The sequence below is a fragment of the Mustela putorius genome, unplaced genomic scaffold (genome assembly GCF_011764305.1).
Source record: "Mustela putorius furo isolate JIRA1106 unplaced genomic scaffold, ASM1176430v1.1 tig00003870_pilon_pilon_pilon, whole genome shotgun sequence".
NCBI lineage: Eukaryota > Metazoa > Chordata > Mammalia > Carnivora > Mustelidae > Mustela > Mustela putorius.
This window is the reverse complement of record NW_025422022.1, coordinates 5,323,223-5,346,712: the sequence shown is the minus strand read 5'-3', so window position 1 is coordinate 5,346,712 and position 23,490 is coordinate 5,323,223. Positions and strand designations below refer to the sequence as shown.

The window sequence follows — 23,490 nt, the reverse complement described above, 5'->3', positions numbered from 1 at the left end:
CCACACTGGAGAGAAATTTTCACAATGGAGGGCACCAAAGACTCTCAGTAAAACACTAACACAAAAACCACCCGTGAAGCACCACCCCACAAAGCAAGACGAAAACCTCCTGCTGAAAATAATCCCCCAAGAAAACATCAAGCACACAAAGCAACTATCCCAAAAGTTAGAGTATAAGAAAAAACACAGGGACCACAGGCAAGAGTAGTCTCCCAAGTGGGATTACGAAAAAGAATACGTAAAATAATGGAAGAGATAAAATAGGAAACAGAAACCCTACAACAAGGACATATGGAGGGGGAAAAAAAAAAACATGATAAAAGAACAGGTGGACATGAAAGGGAATGAAATGGAACTTTATAAAGTTCTACTGAAGGTAAAAATTGATGGATGGGTTAAACATCAGATTAGATATAAATGAGGAGAGGATTAAAGAGCGGAACAACGAATTTGAAGAAACGTCCCCAACTAAAGCTCAGAGTGCAGAGGCTCAAGGGCACAACCCCCTCAGAATGAAAAGGGCAGTGAATTTCTGAAGAGAATATTGGGGGAGTAACAACTGAACATTGGGATGTGTGGGAATTTTCTAGAAGAAGAGCAAACATCTTTATATTGGAAAGGCACACTGAATCCTAAGCAGAATAAATAAATCCCGATCCAGCCACACATGGTGAAAATGTAGTACATTAAATGCGGAGGAATTCTTTTTTTTTTTTTTAAAGATTTTATTTATATATTTGACAGACAGAAATCACAAGTAGGCAGAGAAGCAGGCAGAGAGAGGAGGAAGCAGGCTCCCTGCTGAGCAGAGAGCCCAATATGGGGCTCGATCCCAGGACCGTGGGATCATGACCTGAGCCGAAGGTAGAGGCTTTAACCCACTGAGCCACCCACGCGCCCCAGATGCAGAGGAATTCTTAAACACTATCAGAAGATAAGAAAATTTGCCACAAAGGAACACAAGGCAGATGGGCAGTAAACTTCTTTGCAACAAAAATCTATAACATATGATGTTTAATACCATAAGAATGATGCCATCAACCCAAAATTCCATACCCGGCTATGGTGGATATGTTTTTGTGTGGGCTACCCAGCTTCCAAGAACACCTCTCACGTGGAGAAATTCCTAGACAGGTGGGAATCGAGGCCCCATCTCCCATCAGAGGGCTCTTGCCTTTGTCCTCTGGCCACTGAGTATGGGCTCTTGACTTGATTAAAGCCGTGTAGATGCCCCCACCTTTGAGGGAGTGACCCCAAGGGGAAAGCGAGAATGGGTGGCATGGTGGCAAGTGTCCCGGGTGATGGCATCCAAACCACATTTTCCTTGTGACCAGGTCGGAGCTGGATCACTCGATTCCCTGTTTGGTTCTCCAGTCTTCTTGTTGGTTGGATGGGTTCCTGATATGCTAATTTTTCATTTTAATTCAAGTCTGCTTCTCTTCTACATAGGGTCTTCACTGGGTTGGTCACTGGAGGATAGGGAGTGCAGAGCACAAGGGCGGGAGAGAGGTCACTATCTACAGGCTTGGTGGGCCCGTCTCTCTGATAAGGTGTCTTCTGAGCAGAGACCTGCAGGGATGTTGGGAGCAGGGCAGAAGGCTCTTAGGCGAAGAATATCTGCATGTGGGAACGGTCAGTGCAAAGGCCCGAGTTGGCCTGTTGTAGAACAGTCTGGAAGGCTGCTCCTTGTTCATTAAAAAGCCCTATCTTCTGTCTACCCGCTGCGCACATGGCTAGTGGACGTTTCCCGTCACAGTTCCGTGTGGCTCAGTCCTGCCCACACCCGTGGGGAGAAGGGAGGCAGGAGCTCCCATCCTGGCCCTTCTGACCTCCCTGAAGCCCTCCCTCCTGGCACCTCTTCTTCTCCAGCCAGCTGCAAGTCTGAAGACTCCGTGGCCCTGGTTCCTTGCACTCTTGAAGTTGTCCTGGGTTAGATGATCTGTGATCCTGTCTGGAATTTTCCCTGCCTGACAGTTGGCTTGGGTCTCCACAAAGTAAACATCTCCCCAAATGCCTTCTGTGTGCTGGGGGCCGTGATTGGAATCGTTAGCCATGTGAAAGGCAGGAGCTTCTGGGATACTTTTCCTTCCCAGGTCGGAGGACAGGAACAGTGGGATATAATAAGGAATATTATATCCTGGCAGAGCTAGAAAAACCATGCTATTGCCTGACACTTCCAAATCTCGGTTCCCTCCATAGGTTCAGAAAGGGGGCAGCCACCAGAAGACCAACCAAGATGGCCCCGAGAAGTACACAGCTTTTACCTGCACCGACGGTTCTGTCTGTGAGCCTCCTGCAAACTGGACTCTCTCAACACTCAACAGAGAGAACTTTCTCTGCAAGAATAGCTATTTCTTTTGGAGCTAGACACTGGCGTTTTTGTTGTTAATTAGAGATTGGGGCCAGAGAGAAGAGAGGGAGGGATTCAACTCTCCTGTGTTTCCTCCTACACTTTCAAGCCGCACTTAGGTTTCCTCCGGAGTCCACGTTACGTGTGGCACAGAGCGTGTAAATATTTGTGAAGGTCAGTGCTTCTGAAAATACCTGTGTGTGCCCCTCAGGGGCCAGTGTCCTGGGCGCAACAGTGGAATGCCACTGCCCTGCACGGTTTTGTTTGTGCTTGTTTTAAGGACTGACAGATTGCAGAAAAACATTCTCCCACCCCGGCTCCTTGATACTTGTTTGGATGAATGGTCTGGTAGAGCCAGTGACAGGAAGACATCCGCTTCAGTGGGCTAAAGGAAGGCAACATGGCTTTGTCCACATGGGTTCACCAGTCGAGAGGAAGGTAGAAAAGAGAAGCCATGTTGCTGGACAGAAGGAACCAAGCAACCAGCCAGCCAGAGCAATAGGCTGGAGGCTGACACCAATAGCCTCAAGGGCAACGGTCCTCCGTCTGACTCACAGGTGGCCCCGGGCCCCGCCCCCCCCAGGAGACTCACTAGGGAGTGGGAGCCCCCGTCAGACCCTCAGGCCAGAGTCCCTGGAAACAAGTTCCCTGGTCTGGTCTGGGACCCGAGACATGTTTTTCAAGGAATCTGACTTTTTCCAAGTTGAACGCAGAAATTACAGTCTGGCTTGCACTCATTCCATGGGATTCTTTGGCCAAGAGCAGGGGGCAGGACAAGAGGGACTCGGGCCCAGCCCGACCAGGCCCCAGGTGGCCGTCCTGAGTACTCGGACAAGCATGGCCCCACTGCAGACGGGCTGGGGCACAAAAAAATATGGTTACCTGGTGGCAAAATTGAACAATCATAAAAGGCCCCGGGATTCATTTCTCCCACAACCAGATACAGGCGGCTCCCTAGTCTACTTTCAAACAGGAGAGATACATTTTCCCTTACCATAGATTCTCAGGCTTTGGAAGTGTCAGAAGCCCCACGCTGGGGGAAAGGGAGCCCCTTTAAAGCCCCAAGACAGCCTTGCCCGTCTTTCCCCTAAGTGAAGAGCCCTTGCCAAAACCCTCCAGGCTCTGTCCTTAGAGAGGCGTGGACAGGCAGAGGTGAGGACCAGGAGTAGAGCAGGGGCAGGGAGAGGCAGGGCGGGGTGGGGCGTGAGGTGGGGGGACACAGGCTTCAGCGCACGGTGTGTTCTTCTAACACTTTGCCAAGGGAAGTCAGCATCTCACCCAGGCCTTCTGGACCACTAAACCAGTAGTACGGAGAGTATCACATCCATTCCCACTGGCCAGACTAGCGGCCAGTGCCACCCTGTCCGCCCTGGCCGCTGACTCTTGCACGGGGTGGTGCCTCCACCCTCCGCCTGGGGCGTGGCCCCGGCTCTGCCCACGCCTGGGGGGCGGAGCTCTCCCGGGGCCCCACCGCCAGGTCCTTACCTGCTGTCTCATCCGGGCCACGTCGGGAACAGCTCACGGATGTGGGGAACCAACAGGGAATGAGCTGTGTGGAGGCAGGCTCACCTGGCGTCCCGTGGTTGGATCACCTGTCCGCGCACTTCTGACACTACCTCATTCCCGCATCCGAGAGGCCCGCTGGGAGGGAATGGGGGTGGGTGGGCGGCTGGAGGCCGGTGGTGCCGCGGGGCCCACCAAACACAGCTCTTCACTCACCCACTGGCCGGGGCTTAGCCCCTTCTTCCGGCCCATGGAGGCCCCCGCTTCCCCGTCAGGGTCTGTCTCACCTCCTCGCTGCCCCCACCCTGTAGCCCGGCTGCAGCCTTGTGTACCGCACATCTGATCTGTCCCCAGCAGGAGGGGCACATCCCATCCGGCATTCTTGGCACCCGCCCTCCCGAAATGCTGTGCACGCGGTGGAGCGCGAAGGAGCTGTAGGCTAGGAGGGCTCGCCGGAGGCTGGCTGGCTTCTGCAGAATGGCTCCCAGGAATGAAATACACAGTCTCAGGAAAATGAGTATGGCTCAAGGGCCACCATCGAGGGGAGGAGGGCAGAGAAAGGACAAAGTCGGGGCGCCTGGGTGGCTCAGTTGGTTGGACGACTGCCTTCGGCTCAGGTCATGATCCTGGGTTCCCGGGATCGAATCCCACATCAGGCTCCCAGCTCCATGGAGAGTCTGCTTCTCCCTCTGACCTTCTCCTTGCTCATGTTCTCTCTCACTGTCTCTCTCAAATAAATAAATAAAATATTTAAAAAAAAAAAAAGAAAGGACAAAGTCAAGGCAAGCACAAGAAACCAGGTGAGAGCGAGGAAGGATGGAGGGAGCAGGCTGGTGGCGACCTTGCCAGCCCCAGGTTTTCTGCAGAAGGGCAGGGCCTTCCTGAGCCCTGGCCATAGTCTTCCCAGAGCAAACTTGTTTTCTAGAGAAAACAATTCACTACTCTGATTTCCCTTCTCTCCTAGAATGATGGGGCCAAGTACAACACCCAGCTGTTAAAAGGGCACCTTCGTCTTCACTGATCGCTCTGTCTTTCCCAGCCTTCTCAGCCCGTCTCATCTCTCCCCATCAACCCACCGAGTCAACGTGGCCATCGAGCCTATGCTGGAGAATGCCCGGCTCCTCGCGCCCCGGACACTGTGGAACCACAGGAAGGTTTTGAGTTCTGGTGTCAGGAATCTCATCAAATGTTGGGGGCCGGGGAGCTGGATTTTTCAGGATCTAGATTTTGTTTGCAACCTGTATGGCTGGACTGAGAGGCAACAGGGAGGCCCTGTTCTTTTGTAGGGCCGGGATTTCAAGATCTCCTGCTTTGTGCTAGGTTGGGTGGACTTTGGCCTCTTCTCAGCCTTTATCTTAATTATCAAAGAATACAGAGATTTGGAGCCCCTAGGTGGCTCCGTGAGTTAAAGCCTCTGCCTTCGGCTCAGGTCATGATCTCAGGGTCCTGGGATCAAGCCCCGCATCGGGAATCTCTGCTCAGCAGGGAGCTTGCTTCCCCCTCTCTCTGCCTGCCTCTCTGCCTGCTCGTGATCTCTGTCAAATAAATAAATAAAATCTTAAAAAAAAAAGAATACAGAGATTAAGTATCTTGAAAACAGACAGAGGCTTCTCTCAAAGACGGATCACCAAGACTCCCCATACTTTAAGTACCTCAGCTCTCCCTGTTCCCTCCTAGACTGAGTCTCCTGCCCCCAGCACCCTCTCGGGAGTTGGTGGTTGTTGGTGAATTATTCAGGCCTCTTACAGCTCCTGTTTACGCCTGTTACTGCCTTTCAGCGTTATTGGCTATTAGTCCATTCATAAGGGGTAAACCAAGGGATGGGGTAGAGGGAACCTATGACTCCTTGATAACTTTAATACCAAAGGAGCTTAATGGCAAATGAGAGTCGAGTATTATAAATACGGAGCTTGAAATGATTCTAACTGTTGGATCACGAATGCCATGACTGTCCACCACAGCTGTGGGGAATTAAGATTTGCTTTCATTTAGAAAGCCCTGAACAAACCTCTACCTCTTGACCAAGACATCTGGAAGCCAAGCTGCAGGCCCTAAAATTTTAATTTAAGATGAAAAATGACAAATGACAACTCCCAATTCCTTTGAAGAACGATAAACAGCTAACTCAATACCCGGACCCAGATCCATTCTTCTCAAGCTCTGGATTTCCCCAGAGGGTCAGCCCCCTCAGTCTTGGCCTGCCAACCCATGGACGCACATGCTGCCCTCATGGGGACACCTGTCAGCAGCTACAAGGCCAAATAAAAATTGATCTGTCAGAAGGAGTCTCCCAGCCTACTGACTGGAGTTCCCTGAGACCTACAGCAAGATTTCACAGTCATCATAAAGTTCCCAAACCACTGTTTGGCAAACGCTGAGGTCTGGTTGCCTTTCTTTGGCTAGAAGCATATTCAATGGTCCTGATCGCGAAGTTCAAGAGAGAGAAGAGCTGAGCCATCAACAAGGTCAAGAGCTTATCTAAATGTACCAGAGCCACACTGTCCCCACTAGGATCCTTAAAGACACATGTCTGGGTGGGTTGGAAAGAGGCAGACGGAGCAAGGACTCTGCAGTGCTAACACACAGCATCGGCAGCCACAAAGGACTCCTTCCAAAGGACAGGAAGGGTCACGAGGACTCGCTGGTTTGCAGATGGTTGGCAGAGGTGCGCGGTGGCCACAAAAACATCAAGGATGAAAGAGGCCAGAAGGACGTCTAGCTTTACAGGAATTGTTAAAAGTGGCAGAAAAGCTCCCAAACTGTCATCTGCCAAAACAAAGAGCAGTTCCAAGTCACAGTGCTGGCAGCCGGCGGGTTGACCTGACAGAGAACCCCAGACTCACCAATGGACTTGACGTGGCGTTAATGCCTCCCTCCGCAGCCAGGTCTTGGAAAGATCCTGGGAAATCAGCTCGATTGGTAGCTCGACAGCCACCCCCACCCCCCAAACAGAACCATCCCTCAAGACCATTTGCACACAGCCGTGGTGAAGAACCAGGTGTCATAGGCCCCCCCGAAGATGAAGCAACAGACCCCGAGAGAAAGCTCCTCTCGAAGAGGGTGAACAGAAGTAACCAGAAAGACCAGCACGTGAGAGCTAACAGACCCAAGGGCAGTTGGCTGGTAGAAGTGGAGGCTGAGAAAGAACCTGCCGGATACACTGGAATCCCTACCAGGGCTATGCAGCCCACAGCCTGGACCATGACTTCTAAAACATGTGCAAAAGCGATAAACAATACTGTCCAGATGACATCTGAGCCCACTGAGAAGGGCGACGCAGCCAACATCCATCATTTGCTGGGAGCAGACAGCTGCGGAGAAGCGAGGGCCAGTGAAAACCGTCCAGGGCGCCTTCGATCCAAACCCACACTTTGGTGCATGTGTTTGCGAAGTCCAGCTTGAAGGCCAAGTACAGATGTGAGAGCAGATTCTGGTGGGTGGTGGGGAAGGCGGAGGGATGCAGGCTCTTGGCCTCTCCCTTGTGGTGGACTTGCCCGCCGGCCCAGGCATCTGCAGCTTGGTTCCAAAAATAGCCCCGTATTTCGCTGCCATGTTTCACCCTGATGACAGGCAACTTGATGGATTATGTTCCCTTCTTTGCCCAGATGCAGGATGGTCTCTGATGGGCTTCCGGTGGCCATGATTTTGACAGAGAAATATTAATTCCCTGGAAACACTGTGGAAGAAGGGGGGCAGCAGAGGCCCAGGAATCTCCTCTTTCCAGAAGATCGACAAAGGAAAAGTCCTGCCTGGAGTCACACCAGAGACGACAACGTTTTGTTTTGAACGTATCTACCCGGTCCGTGGAGGCCTGGCAACATTCGGTCCCATGGTGACCTGGAAAGAAGGCACAAACGGGACGACCCATCTCTCTGGGGAGCCAGGCTTCTCTCTGGAATTTTCTTCTCCAGGAGCAACCTTTTCCGTTGTCTGTCTGCTCCCATTAATGGCAAGGATAAGTAAGGTAGAAAATACCAAATATAGAAAGTAGCTCTTCAGTGGGCCTACCCTGACCAATTTCTCTGGCCTGAGAGAGGGTCTCTGAAGCCATAAGAGTGAGGAGGACCCTTCCTGGTAAATACTCTCTCAGTCGTGGCATAGGTGGTGGTAGGGGGTGTTTCTGGGCCTTTGCACAGGTGAGGTGAGAGGTAGCTGTCATGAACTCTTCTGTCCTAGCACCACCGGAAGAAGCAAAGCATATTTGCAAATACTGGGTTGGGAGGTGGAGGTGGGACACTTGCCTCTCATTACACACGTGATCAACTTTAATGCTCATGTTTAATCGAGACTTATCAAACTGGGGGAAAAAAATGTGGAAAGGGACTCAGAAGAGAACAATTGGATGACACGGGTAAAAATCAAAATCAGAGACATGTTTTCCCAATTACAAGATCTGGTGTGTGTACTTGGGGGAAGGGGTGATGAATAAATCAAGTGAAATTTCAATTTTAAAAAAGCAACCCACATTTTAAGAGCTGCCTTCATGTCTGGGGCCCCAGCACCAAAGTGACCACAGTGCATTAATGAATTGAAGCCTACCGCCAGCCGTCCCCGTCATCACGCCCTGAAGGAAAACACGGAGCAAACTTCCTCTGAAGAGAATAAAGGAAAGCAATCACTTCTTCTTCTTCTTTTTTTTTATTTTTATTTTTATTTTTTTAAAGCCCAACTGTTTCTAGTGGTAAATACAGGAACACCCACGCTGTGCCATGCGTGCTTCCAAGAAACACCAGGATGACAAAAGCAGCAAAATGTCACCTCACGCTGGGTGGCAGGTCCTCGAGCCCCCCAGCTGAGAGCCTCGTAAGAGAAATGACTTATGAAGTCAGAACCTAAAATGGAGATGCTTCTTCGCAGCGAGAGGTTGAGTGCCCGGGGAGATGGTCTTTCGGAGAATGCCACCAGCAAGGGAAAACAGAAGACACGGCGAGATTCCTGACACCACGTGAGCTCATGGATCTAGCCAGGCCTAAAGCTAGCCCCCTTGACCTCCTAGTTCACGAACCAACGACATCCCTCAGAGCGGGTTGTTTGAGCGGACCTCCTGTCACTGTCAGCCAAGAGCACTGACCAGTACGAGTCCCTCTTACGCAAGTACACAAAGTGGGTTTGTATGCCACAACCTCCCAGGCATCACACCAACTAGAAGAAAATCTGGGTGTTCTCAGGATCTTTATGTGAATGAAAGAGGAGTTGGAGAAATCCTTATCAAATGGAAGGGTGCTCTTCTGGAAAACCAGACACTCAGGACATCGCTAGCCTGCAGACTCAGTCCCCAGAGAACAAAGGTATCCACTGATGGCCCTAGGAACTCTGCTAGATAATTGGTGGGCACAATGATGCACCTGTGAGCCTTTGTATTTCTGGGCAGAAGCCATTGGGCTGACATCATCAACATGTCCTTGTTCTTACTGAGGCCCATGCATCCCCACCCCCCCAACTCCCCGGGCTTCCTGAGAACATGGGCTCCACCCAAACCTACCGGAAGCGCTGGAGACCCGGGAAACGTCTTGGGACTGGGTGGAGCGATTGCGGCTCTGCTGTCGGCGCCTCCCGGGGGCTGACCTCGTGGTGCGCACGTGGACCTCGCTGACCTTGAAGAAGGCCACCATGAAGGGCTGCTTATCGTAAGGGCCGTCTCTGCCCACCAGGCCTGCCGCTCGAGGGTTGATGGTGAGTCCTTGAATGCAAACCACAACATGGCTGTCTTTATTGCCTGGAAATTCCCTGGCCACCCAACTGCCCGTCACAGAGTAAACATGAGGGAAGAGCCCTACGCATGCTCAGAGCACAATCAAAACACTCCTTCCAAAGTTGCGTGCATCAAAGCAAGGAGGGAACTCCCATGCCTCCCATTCCCAATACATTTTGCTCTACACAACCATTCTTCCTGCTCATGTGCCTCCTAACCAGTGGGAGAACAGACTGAGTGTGCACCGTCTGAGGTCTGGTGTGGGGACCTGGCCTGGCAGCTTTGGTGCTACAGGAGGAGGGGCTGCTGACAGAGTTCTCGTGCAAACTTGCCCCCTACCCAATGGTGAGAATGAAGACAGGGTCTCCCCCTGCCTCTGAAAGCCATCTTCCTATAGTGAACTCTGGAACTCAGATCACCTACTATCTCCAAGTCCTTCCTGCAGGCCTCTGGGAGAGATCTCGCTTCCTAGAAGTAGTTATGAGAGAACAGTAAGCGAGGTCATCCCAGAGCTGTGGTCTCCCCCAGAAACCAGGGTTCTACTGTAACTGTTGCAAATGGAACGGATGAGCACTGTTCACTGGTTCTGGCAAACTTACCATCCCGAGTCACCACGCTCAGCTGAAGCCCCATGTTGTGCTGCGGGGTCACGACCCACAGATTGCTAGTGGCCGTGATGTCAAATTCCAGCCAGCCTTCTTCTGAGGCCCATACCACGCGGGTATCCAACAAAAATAGGTCAGAGTCTCTGAAAGAAAGAAAAGATGGCTTGGTGAGGCACACACCACCCCCTCGGCCCATCCTCTCTGTCCTGCCTTGGCGGTAGAATGAATATGCCGATGTCAGATCGGGTCCACCCAAGAGACACCACATATGGTGCCCGGCTGTGGCTCTGGCTCATGGGACAACCAGGACACATGCATGACTCAGTGTGGAGAGGCATATGTGCTAGGGGGCAGCCCAGACCAGAAATGAGCCTTCTCCCAAGTCTAGGTGGATCCCTCAACTTCGTCAAAGGCCTTGCTATGGCTGTGCCTGCTGAGTCTTGCTGGGGAATAAGGAAAGAGGTCGGGGGGAGGGGGGAACTGGGGGAATTAAGAAAGTCATACTACTGCTTACTTAATGGCAAACAAACTCTAAAAAGGGAGCAGGGCAGGGATCAGGCATGAGAAAAAGGATTAGGAAAATATTAAAATAGGATTCGTGAGCAAAAAAAAAGTTGTGGCTTTATTCATTTTTTTCTTTTTGTAAAATGAGGAGCTGACAACCTTCACATGTTAATTCCTGTGAAATAAAAAAGAGAAACAGGAAGCCACATCGTATTTGTGTGTAATCATCAGATCCTTGCTTTTAATTAAGGCCTTAAAGCGGTCCATGCTGCGTGCGGGCTCCTCTCTCGTGGGGATGGGGTAGCCGTGGGTGGATGTTGAGTGGTTTTAAAGTTCATCCCAGGGACGTGTGGGTGGCTCAGTTGGTTGAACGTCTGCCTTTGGCTCAGGTCATGATTCCAGGTCCTGGGATCGAGCCCCATATTGGACTCCCTGCTCAGCGGGGAGCCTGCTTCGCCCTCTGCCCCTCACCCTACTTGTGCTCTCTCTCAAATAAATAAATAATATCTTTAAAAAAATAAATAAACATGTGCAGGGTTAGCACATGTGGAACTTTAAAACAAAAACAAAAACAAAAAACCTTCATCCCAGCACAGATAGGAGCCGTAGCTGGGGTCTGTAGGCAGACTCAGAATCCATTCCTTCCACTGGGCTTCACAGGGAGTAGTTATATTATATCTTTGTTTTTGGTTCTGTTTTACAGTTTTCAGCTAACGGGACCCTAGGACTCGCAAGAAGATGGAATGCGGGATTCTTCCTGCTCCCGCACATGTGATGATACAGCAGTGTCGGGAGATGGTCCCCTTCGTGTGTTTCAGGAACACTCTGAATCTGAATTGACATCCCAGGGTCACTGACAGGAAATGGCAGGGAATTCCTAGGGCAGGGCAGGGCAGGGCACCATTTGGGCGATGGGAAGATTCAAATCCTCTAGTGCCATCTTTTACAGGAATGAAAGTTTACCAGAACACTGCATTTAAGACGAGCAGTGTGTACTGAAACTGGGTACAGGGCGCCTGGGTGGCTCATCTGGTTAAGCATCAGGTTGTGATCCTGGGGCCCTGGAATCAAGTCCCACATCGGGCTCTCTACTCAATGGAGAGTCTACTTCTCCCTCTGCCTCCCCCTCCCTATCTCTCATGAATAAATGAATACAATCTTTTTAAAAAACCAAAAAAATTGGTTATAAAGCACTTTCATGCACTCTGCTTTCCTTCTAAAAACCTGAAAGTGGGTCGAATATCATGATCCCCATTGTAGGGCTGGGGACTCACGCAGACTTGAGGTTACAGCGGTGTGACTACGGTCAAAAGCTAGTGAGAGAACTAGCTAGCGAAGAGAAGCCTGCAGATTCCGCTTCCCATACCATCACGCTGCCGTGCGAAATTATGAAGAAAGACAACCCGTGGCAAGTGAACACAGTTTATCTCTACCCCATCAACTATCCGTGAGGCCGGTGCCGAAACGTCAGAGTTAAACGTCTCAGATGTCTGGGGGGAAACAATTTTTCCTGTTTACACGGCTTGGAGTTCGAAGGCAGCTCTAGTGTCATCTTTTCCAGGCTTAAAACAGTAGGTACAGCGAAAAGGAGTTTACTCAGCTGCTGACCAGAGCCTGCAGGGATGCCCCACGGAGGCTGGCCATCTTTAAATCGCTCTTGGACGACATGCGTGTGTCATACCACCTGTTGACAAATTACCCCCTACCCCCGGCACCGAGGTAACTGTGAGCAGGGAGGCAGGGGTGTTCGTGGAAAACAGCAAGAGGGGACTGCGAGGCCAAAGCTTTGAAGTGAAGATATAAAAAGACATAAATGCTGTTCTGGAAGTTCGGAGAAGACCCTCATCCAGGAATAACACAGACACTGTGGGAGAAGTGGCCCTGGTCCCGAAGGCAGCACTGGCCCCTCCAAAATGAAAATGCACTGAGAATCCCAAGGAGCCAAGCTGCGCCTGAGTAAAGGGGATCACTTGTCGCTCTTGACAGAGCTTGGGGGATGCACCTGGCGGACGACCCTTAAAGACTTGTCATGAGGATGCAGAAAAATGCAGTGCAACATAGGACTGTGGCAGAGCTCGTACAAAAAGCTAGAACGAGCTTTTATTTGAAAAAGGTAGGGTTTATGAAAAAGGGAATGGGAGTCTATTACAAGAGAAAGTGTGGGGTAGGACCGAGGTCCCTGGTCCGAAAAAGGAGAGAAACAGAGAGAAGGAGAAAAAGGCATGAATTAAAGGGGAACATGTGATCCCAAACCAAACTTGGAGTAAAGGGGGAAGGTGATTTGGAGGAGGAGGACCGATCACAAGGTGGCAGGAATGAAATCCGCAGGGTGAGTGGGGACTTGTGGACGCAAGCAGCCTGGCTTTCTCTCCTGCCTGCTCCTGAGTCACGCTGGGTCCCCGGGACGTCTGTGTTGTTTCTCCATCGCCTTCCCTGGCTGTGCAACAAGAACACTGGTCCTCCGTGCCCAAGAGACCACAGGGATATGCAAATGCTGGCTGACCGCTGAGCCTGGAAAGATGAAAAAACTGTGGCTCACCAGCAGTGAGGCCGCCTCAGATTTTGATGTTTATGAAATCTAGGATGCTCAGGTCCATGGAGGGAAGGAGAGGTAGAGTATGCACCAAGAACCTCTCTCTATTCCTTGGGGACTCCAAAGAGGCAGGTCTACTGTCTCTTTCCTACAGCTGAAACCTAGAGATTAGGTGTAGGAAGGTCACACAGGCATTAAGTGGGGTGACCAGAACTTACAATCAGAGCCCACACTCTTAGCTGCCACCTGTGGAAATAGCAGAGTCCAGAAAAGTACAGGGCACGGGCTGGAAATCCTGAATGAGAGCTTGGAATGAGAGCTTGGAATCCCAAGGTAAGGGATCAAATCCACTGTGCACAGAGGCCAACATCAGTTGGATACAGAACCATATTAAGATACTTAGAGCTGGCACACGACTGGAAATCACGAGCAGGTTCTCCTGTCAAGACCAGGGTAGGAAGGGGTGAAAGGTACATGCAGGAGGAGACCCAATATGGCGGCTGCCTGGCCGGGAACTCCCGCCAGCTTCCCAGTCTTGTTTCACTCTTCCTCCCACGCAGAAGATTCTCTGCTAGCCTGAGAACACTACCAACAGGTGTTCATACAGCCTGAGGAACTTAAAAAAAAAGAATGACAGAATGATAGCTTTAAGGAACCTCATTGGCTCTCCCTCAGTGCTTCCAAAAAATAGCACAGGTGTTCATGTGAAACTATTCACGGCAAGTCGGTGAAACAGGTCAGGTCTGATCCGCATCTGTTTCCTTTGGGTCCATGATGTACAGCCAGCATAATCTCCTGACTATGGAAGTACAGCCTCCAATAAGACATACCTGATCTTGCCATGTAAAAAAACAAAAAACAACAACAAATGTTCCCTTCTAAATCTCACTTAAGCACGTCAAGATCTGGTGGTCTCCGCTAAATCATCTTTATGCACTGGTGTGTAAAGAATTTCAGGGTCTGGCCCAAGTGACCACCACAACTGGATTATTTGGCTCTTCCTACTGGCATGACTGACATGCTCAAGTTAACATACCATAAAAGGAAATCCTGAGACCAGAGAGAGGACTTTGAAAGAATTCACTGCTTACTGTTTTCTCGACCAACTTACAGAACCTCATGTTTCAGGATGAATATGCATTCTATCTTCAAGAACACAGTGATTTTATGTTCGGTGTTTTCCCACTTCAGGGCATGAGTTTCCTCCTACTGTTATCTCCCTGGGTAAAATTAAGTTGTTAATAATTAGCCTAATAAGAGATTTCTAGAAAATCCAGAAATTTCTAGCAAATTTCAGAAATTCACTCTGGGGCTAGAGCTGACTGACCAGCAAGTCCCTCATAAGACCTGTATAACTTATGTGGGTGGGCAAAGTTGCCCCCTGTGGTCCCTCCCCATAAAAGCCTCCAAAGCACCTGCCCTTGTAGGTGATACTCCCATCAGGCTGAGAGGCAGAAAGCACCAGGACAAACACAGTGGATCCTTTTCTTTTTCACCCTTGGAGAAAAGCAGGAAGTATCTGAGTTCCTAGTGGCCAGCTTGGGTCTTTCCTGTCAAACGGCACCCATTTAAGGTCACACTGCCCTTGACAAAGTGCAAATCTGCTTACTACTAACTGCTTACTACTAACCACTTTCCCAGAAAGAATTGTTCTTGATGACGTGGAGTTTATATGTTTGAAGCAAGCAGCCTTATGAGATATTTGATAAGGTTGAATCTGTGGTCTTGTTCCTTTATTTCTCCAGGACATTCCTTCGCCGTTGGTGTCTGGACTTAAGGACACACTAAGCTATAGAACGTTCATAAAAGGATGCCCCGACTTCATGCAATGAAGCATACTGAAATTTCGAAGAGAATGGAAGTCAAAAGCCAATTGTTTTAGAAAATTAGATAGGAAAGCAAGGCTTTTTACTTTCTTCTTATGTAATGTATCATATATAAAGGATTATGTTTAAATGTATACCACAAAAAGGATAGGAAAGAATAGGATATTTGAAGATAGAGCACCACAAGTCAGGGTACACTGCTGACCACACATAGATTTGAGTAAAAAGGGCAAAGGCACATTATTACTATATAATTAGCTAAGCTCTCGTTGATTTTATGCCACTTGATATTAATGAATTGTCACCCCAAGGATTAGCATGGTATAAAGAGATGTTTCAAATATCAGGGGCGCCTGGGTGGCTCAGTGGGTTAAAGCCTCTGCCTTCAGCTCAGGTCATGATCCCAGGGTCCTGGGATGGAGCCCCACATCGGGCTCTCTACTCCAAGGGGAGCCTGCTTTCTCCTCTCTCTCTGCCTGCCTCTCTGCCTACTTATGATCTCTTTCTGTCAAAAAAAAAAAAAAAAAATCAAAGGTATGCTGTGAAGTGTGTAAACTTGGTGATTCACAGACCTATACCCCTGCAGCTAACAGTACATTATATGTCAATAAAAAATTTACAAATTTAAAAAAACATTGAAATTACCTTAGCTCCGTATAGAATATTTCATCTTCAACAAACGAATATAAATCACTCCGCTGACAGAATATGAACCTAGCTAGTCCTTACATGGTGCCTCCTACACGGATGCTTGTAATCACGCTAACTCCTCACAACCACCATAAGGGGTAAATACCATTCATGCTGTCACAGGCTTAGAGATAGGGAAACTGAGGCACAAAGAGGTTAAGTAGCTTATTCATAGTCCGGTAAGTGCAGAGCGGGGAACTGAACCCAGGCACCTCGGCCCCAGTATTGCCAAGGCTTTCCTCATCATAGCAGTAGTTCTCCAGTTTGGCCTAGGTTGGAATCCCCAGGAGGACTAGTTAGCACACAGATCCCTGGGCCCACCCCCAGAGTTTCTGAGGTAGGGACTGAGAATTTGCATTTCTAAGGTTCCCAGGTGATGTTGTTGCTGTTGGTCTGGGAACCACACTGTGAGAGCCCTCAGACCTACAGCACAGCCCGGCTGCCTTGAATATGACTAGTATTACCCTCACCTGGTTTTTAAGACTTCAGGTGCAAAGCTAACTGCTCTCAGGGATTCTTGCTCCTCTCCCTCAAATAGTGCAAAACAAACGTAGAATGCTCCACAAGTAAATGTTTGATTGTTTTATAGATTGGCCTTACCCTCAGGGAGTTATCAAGTTAGACTAATAATCAGAATCACAAGGAAGATCAAGTCCAAAGCAGCAGTATTATTAGAAAGTCCTGCTTCTCTGTGTCCAAGACAGGGAGGGAGGGGGAAAGCGGGTTCCTTTATGCAAATTCCCGCTACCTGACCTGACCTCTTTGGCCACGTAAACAAAACAATGTTCTCTTTAACTGGGGTGTGCTCCGACAGGCCCTAATGATCAAAGACAGACTGAGAACTTCTGTCACATTTTCAACATGTTATGTGCAAATGTTATGTTTTTATTTTCATCACCAATCCTACATTTCCATATCCTATACAATATGGGGAAACAAAACAGAAAAATGCTGATCATTTGGGACTTAAAAAAAAAAAAGATGTCTCTCAAGATAATCTTAGCCACCACCATGGCCGGCCTCCCACAAGGCTGGATATCCTGGTAAGAAGACGCGCGTGACTAGAGCAATCTGTTTCTGGGAATGAATACTACAGAAGGCTTAGTTTCCAGAAATAAAGCCGGATTTTCTCTTCTCTTCCATGTATACCAAGTGGGAAAACAGTCCCCAAACAACAGCCTTTCTTGCCTACCACATCCTGACCCCCTCCCCCAAATGCAGCATTCTTTTGAGTGTAAACACCTCTTCATGATAACCTTAATTCCTCCCTATGATATTCCCTTCCACACTATGCCTCTGCAAAGAATAGAACTTAGACAGGCTAAGGAATAAGGTTTGGTAGCTGCTTGTGCTTACTGCTTTAATTTCAGGTAGATCATTCTAGGTATAATAGGATTTGACTAAAAGGACAAAACTAACTAGTTACATAACCTGAGCTGTGGGTCAGTTGTATTATTCTTTTTTTCGGGGGCGAAGGAACAAATACAGAAAAGCTCAATGCTTGCCTGAGGCCCACACTGAGCATGCCAGAGATGATCAAATCAGCAAGTAAGATTTCCCCGGAGGAATCCCCGAGGATCATACTTGGGAAAGCCAGATACAGAAAGAGAAACAGGTGTGGTTGGGCACAGCGATAAAAGGCTCTGATTTCCCTCTGCCCAACTATAATAAGGTTCTTCCATCCTGGCTTTCTCAAATTTGCCCTTCTCTTCAAAAAAGAACACAGTCTCAGGTATCTCACTTATACCTCAGTGAAAATAAAGCTTCATGTTGCTTCACTTCAGCAAACAGCACCAAAAATCCAAAAGCATTTATTGAGCGATCAATCCACAAGAAATGCTATTCTAAGGAAATTACTCACCCAGATCCTGGCGGGATTGACTGCCAGGTTTGGGTCTTGTTTCCCAAACTACACCATTTGATTAATAAATCACATATCAACATTTGTGGGGACTCACTACAAAGATTACAAAAAAATTTTTTTTTAAAAATCCTGTTTCGAAGACATATGCTTCTGGTTATGATGTATCAAACTAACACTCCCACTAAGGACAACTAAAAAAATAAACCTGTTTGTAGTCATCTTAGAGCAACCAAGACAGTCAGCATTTGATAGGTCAAGACCACAGAGAGAAGAAAAATACATGGAGGTATTGTCTTTGTATTGCCTTTTCATTTCAGAGGATTTGATACTTCTTGGCATGATGCATGAGTATCAAACAGAAAGGAGTAGCAGCCTACAGCTTGGAGTGATATCACTGGCTAGGAACAAAAATTGGAGTTTCAGGAAGTTTGGACCTGAAGGGCTAAATATCCCAGGGGAAAGGGGCTGCATAAAAGTGAACTCACAGAAGTTTGGGTTCACTTCCTATCGGACCTTGGCTCCTCAAGTCCTGGCTGCCTGGAACTCCAACATTTCCATCTGAGAGATTTGCCAAATATTAGGCTGTGCATGCATGGAAGCTGAGAAAACAAGCAGAAAGAAACTGCTTAGAGGACAAAGAGCTAAGCAGAGTTTCTGGCAGTTTCTCAAAGCTGGTGACTTAAAATTTAGAGTTCAGAGCCCACCAAGGAAGAACTCTGGTAAACATCCTAGACCTTCAGCTGAGAACCTCCCACCAAAGGGCTAAACTTTAGGAGAAAGGGAAAAACCAGAAACAGATACTCCTTAACAGATCTTTAAATACCCCACTGGAACAAAAGAATGAGGCGATCACCCTGTATTCTCTCTGCCTTCCAGAAGAAAATGAAATCCACTCTGGAAAGATATAGCAGTATCTATAAATATTTTCCATAGATCACGGCCAGAATTTAATTAAAAAAAAAAAATTATCAGGCATGCAAGTAAGTAAAATCAAATGAGGAAAAATCAAGGGAACAAATAGATAATGGGAATAGACCCATAGGTGATCCAGATAACAGAGTTATCAGACATGATCCTTGAAACTAACCTTATATAAAAAGGATAGTAAATCACAAGTTAGGCTTGTCCCAGGAATGGAAGGTTGGTTTACCATCTGGAAATCATTTAATACAGTATATCACATTAACACTTAGGGAAAAAGATCAGAAACTTTTTAAATAAGATTCCACACCAATTTCTAATATTAAAAAACTCTTAGTGAGCTAGAAATAGAGAACTTATTTATTCTAATAAAGAGTATCTGCAAGAACATTTTTAAGAAACATCATCCTTAATGGTAAAATATTAAATTTTTCTATTAGATTCAATGTCTGAAAGGGATTTCCAATCAGAAACAAAAATATGAATCAAATTCAAAATTGTACTGAATGTCCAGTCAGCACACTAAAACAAGAAAAACAGAGGAAGAAAAAAAATATATAAGAATTATAGAAGAAGAACTAAAACTGGTATTTCTAGGTGACATGGTTATATTTATAGAAATTCCAAAATTTTGCACAAAAATTTGTTAGGATAACTATATGAATGTGTAAGGTTGCTGGATATAAGGTCAATATATAAAAATCAACTATTTCTTTTTTTTTTTTACTTAAAAATTTTTATTTAAAAATTATAAAAACTTGACAGAGATATCACAAGTAGAGAGGCAGGAAGAGAGAGAGGGGGAAGCAGGCTCCCTGCTGAGCAGAGAGCCCGATGCAGGGCTTGATCCAGGACCTGAGACCATGACCTGAGCCAAAGGTTCTATATGTGGACAAAAACAGGCACTGAAATTTTTAGAAGCTAACAATACTATTATAATAACAAAAAAATCTTCAAAACCTAGAATATTATAATGATCCATAAATAACAGTAATCCAGTAAAAATATTCAAGACATAAAAGTTACAAAATATTACTGAGAAAAGTGAAAGAAAGCCTAAATAAATACCACATTTAGTATTAGCAAGAGTCCATTCTTCCCAAACTGGTCTCCAGATTTAATGTAATTCCAATCAGAAGCTCAGCAAGTTTCTTTGCAGAAATTAAAATGCTGCTTTTGCAATTTATGTGGTAATGCAAATGGCCATAAATAGCCAAGAAAGTCTCAGTATTTGAAGAATTTATACACCAGTTATGAAGCCTTCTTATAAAACTAAGAGAATGAAGAGCATACGATTGGTATAAAGGTCTTGGAACTGGACCCACAGATACTTGGCCACCTGATTTATGACAAAGAAGCCACTGATGTGCATGGAAGATAGTATTTCCAATAAAAGATACTAGGTCAATTATGTATTTCTATTCTTACACGACAAGGCTACTTAATCTACTTCACTAGTTCACTTAGGATCTCAAATATCTACTAGGTTAGCTCATCCTTCTGAGCTAAAAACTTGCATATCCCACTGCCTCTGGGGCATCTACTCATCTCTCGAACATGTCCAAACCTGAATTCATCCTCATTCCACTCCCTCCCTAATTCCTGCGTTCTCTGTCTCTGCGAATGGTTCAGAGGAGCATTATCAAATTAAAAATTCTGGAAAAATGTGTTTTTGCCCTTTGACAGTTATTTTCTCTCCTGAAACAATTACATTCTATCTGTGAAACAGTTCAGAAATGGTGAACTTGGTCAAAAATTCAGCGTGGCAATAATTCAGTCTGTGATTGCTCCCGGGGATTCTGCTAGCAGGGCTTCTGGGTGACCCGAGGAAATCCTTCTTGGTTTCAAAGTCCATCTCTAACAGAGCATTGCCCTGATCCCTTGACTCAAAGACGCAGGTCTTCACATCCTAAAGATAATAAAGTTAAGATAAAACACGTGGAAAGAAGGAAGGAAGGAAGGAAGGAAGGAAGGAAGGAAAGGAACTTTGCCTGTTTGACAACGGAGGAGTAGGCTGTGACATTGCTTACACCAGGAGGAACTGAATTTTAAATCTGGGAATTAATTCTCGCTCTCCAGGTCTTCCACAGACTGTACCACGATAGAATGCAGGGAAGTTATCATATACACCGAGGACAGACCATCACTGCCAGCCACGCTGATGCCAAAACATACAGGGTAGAAAATGGAATTTCGAAACTAGCAGGAGTAAGTGGGTTAACTCATGTATCAAATAGGGCCATCTTTCAGACACCAAAACATTTCTGGCTGGCTTTCAAGAGATGCTGTTTGACTTTGACTTCTAATTACACAAAATTCAATTAAGAAGAGTAAAAGTGTTTTTAACCAAACAAGAAATGTAGATGAAAATATTCTTGAAAGGCCTAAAAATTGCACTATTAATCTGAAAGTTGCTATAAAAGTAAAGATCATGAGTACATGTTCTGAAAAGCAACGTGCTACCACCATAAATACAGGTCGAAGGTATTCAGAGCAGCCTTTCCACTCCAAGCCTCAGACAGCTCCATGTGTAGGAATTTGGGAAGAACATAGTATAAAGTCAATGGACAAACAGATAACACTCGGAGTAAGTACAAAAACTTTCACATACATTTTCTTCTAGTCTTTTTTCTTGTCCATACCCTTCCTCCAGAAAAGCAGACAATAGGTAAATGCTTGCTCAATAGATCAACAATAGAAAAGCCTGGTAAGGGGCGCCTCAGTGGCTCAGTGGGTTAAAGCCTCTGCCTTTGGCTCAGGTCATGATCTCAGGGTCCTGGAATTGAGCCCTGCATCAGGCTCTCTGCTTAGCAGGAAGCCTGCTTCTCCCTCTCTCTCTGCCTGCCTCTCTACCTACTTGTGATGTCTCTCTGTCAGATAAATAAAAATAAAATCTTTAAAAAAAGAAAAGCAAAGCCTGGTAAGTCAAAGAACCAGGGCCTGAATTCTCACTGACACATTTGCATCCCCAACTGGCCAGTCTCACTGGACATGTGCATAGAAGCACCCTTGGCATGTCTGCATCCCAGTTAAGCAGACAAGAGATGAGGGACGTCCACTCAGGGGATTGCTTACCTTTTACTGGTGCTTCACCTTGACCTTGGGACTGACCCCACGTCATCGGGGTGACTTTTGGGAAACAGCAGACAACACTTGGACACTTGGACTTGGCTAAACTCCTATGTTCCAGATTTCATTCTCTAAAGGTAACATGCCTGCCCTGCTTATCTGATGGGGTCGGTGGTTAAATCCTAGCCAGGGAAGATGTCAGAAGACTCTTCCCAAACTCTAAGGGCTCTGCAGATGCCAATTTTTACCAGTGTCCTCATAAAAACAGTAATTTATAACACCAGATATTAATGCCCTGTGCTACTCTGATTTAACCGCACGAGCTGTCTGGGTTGCCAGCCCAGCTCTGCTTGTTGGGGTGCTCCAGATCTTTTCACGATTTAGTCTTATCTCAGGGCTTATCCTCAGGTTTTGACTGAAGTATCCAATGTTCCCCTGTTCTGACTCAAAGCACCAGCTATTCAAGTAGTCACTTTGTTGAATTTACCCAGGCCAGTGATTTCTTATCAGTTAAGAGGAATATGTTTCTGCAGAATTCATAGCTATGGCCAATCTTCCAAGAATCTTTTCTGACCATCCCCTGGGTCAGGCTTCTTCACTGCTTTACTATCAAGAGGTCCAACACCTAACTTCTGCCTCAGCTGAGGTACGGCTCAGCATCGAAAAACCTGCCTTTTTGTATTTTTCCTTTTCAAGGAGGCCAGCGATTTTTGCAAAACAAACTTTGGTGACATTAAGTTAATCCGTCAAATACTACAAATTTCACTCACACACAGATTAGACAAGTGAGTTTCTTCCCAAGCCGGGAGGATCATTTTTAGCCAGGACACCCCAAGACGGTACAGATGGGGAGATCGGACCTTGCCCAGAAGGAGGCCTACAGTTAAATCTGGAGGCCCCTGGAAGAACTTCAGGACACAGCAGGAGGCCTGGGCTCCTCGCCCACTGATAAGAAAAGAAAATCTCCTGTTGGCCAACCTGGAGCCCTTTAAAAGCATGAATTTCTCCCAATCCTCCCCGTATTCCCCCTTTCCTATGCACGAAAGTTCAACACATCCAGTCGCCAGATACTTCTGTCCTAGAAGGCAGGGAAATGACAACTCTGCTTTGACAGAGTCATCAAAGGTTGGGACTGTTTGGGATTTTGTTTTCCAAACTCACTGCTGGCCTCCAGAAAGTATGACACCACCATCTTAAGCGCAAGGCAGCTGTTCGGTTTTGGCCGGAGTTCAATATAAACCTTACAAACAGTCTGCTCGCTCTATTTTTTAAAATAATAATAATTCTGAAAAATCCCGTAGTTTAAAAAAATCCCAATTGGGGCACCTGGGTGGCTCAGTGGGTTAAGGCCTCTGCCTTCAGATCGGGTCATGATCCCAATGCCCTGGGATCGAGCCCCGCGTCTGGCTCTCTGCTCAGCGGGGAGCCTGCTTCCCCCCCCCACCCTCTGCCTGCCACTCTGCTTAATTGTAATCTCTCTGTGTCAAATAAATAAATAAAATCTTAAAAAAAAAAATCCCAATCTAGTGTTTTCACTTTAAAAAACCTTTCCTGCAGAATGGAGAAAACCATGTATTCCAAACTGATGTCTGAGCCAGAAAGGTACTAGTCAGTTATTTTTACCAGATACAGTGGACAGATAATTAGGCAGATTGAAAATCAATGGCTAAAGCAGACCCAACGAATCACCACTGAGTATCAGTTCTCTCTGAAATAAGACAAAAATCTATCAGTGATTAATTTATTATTTCAAAGGAGGCCCTGGATGGTTAAGTCATTGATGATACTTTTGTTTAGGGGTGAAAATCAGACATCAGGAAAAACCTTCCCTTTATTCTGAAATGTTAGGTATAGATACCACAGTGGCTATATTTTACTTCAACTGGCCCTACTAAGAACTCACATACTACCAACAGTTCTTATAATCAACACC

The 23,490-nt window shown here is 46.9% G+C and overlaps 1 protein-coding gene across 1 annotated transcript in view; it reads right to left on the bottom strand.

Annotated features, from left to right (window-relative positions):
- Positions 1 to 23,490, bottom strand: part of BMP6 (bone morphogenetic protein 6) — a 148,377-nt gene that overhangs the window by 4,167 nt on the left and 120,720 nt on the right. The window contains 2 exon segments of the mRNA XM_004753751.3: positions 9,336 to 9,533; positions 10,145 to 10,293. Coding sequence (XP_004753808.3) covers positions 9,336 to 9,533; positions 10,145 to 10,293 — 347 coding nt within the window.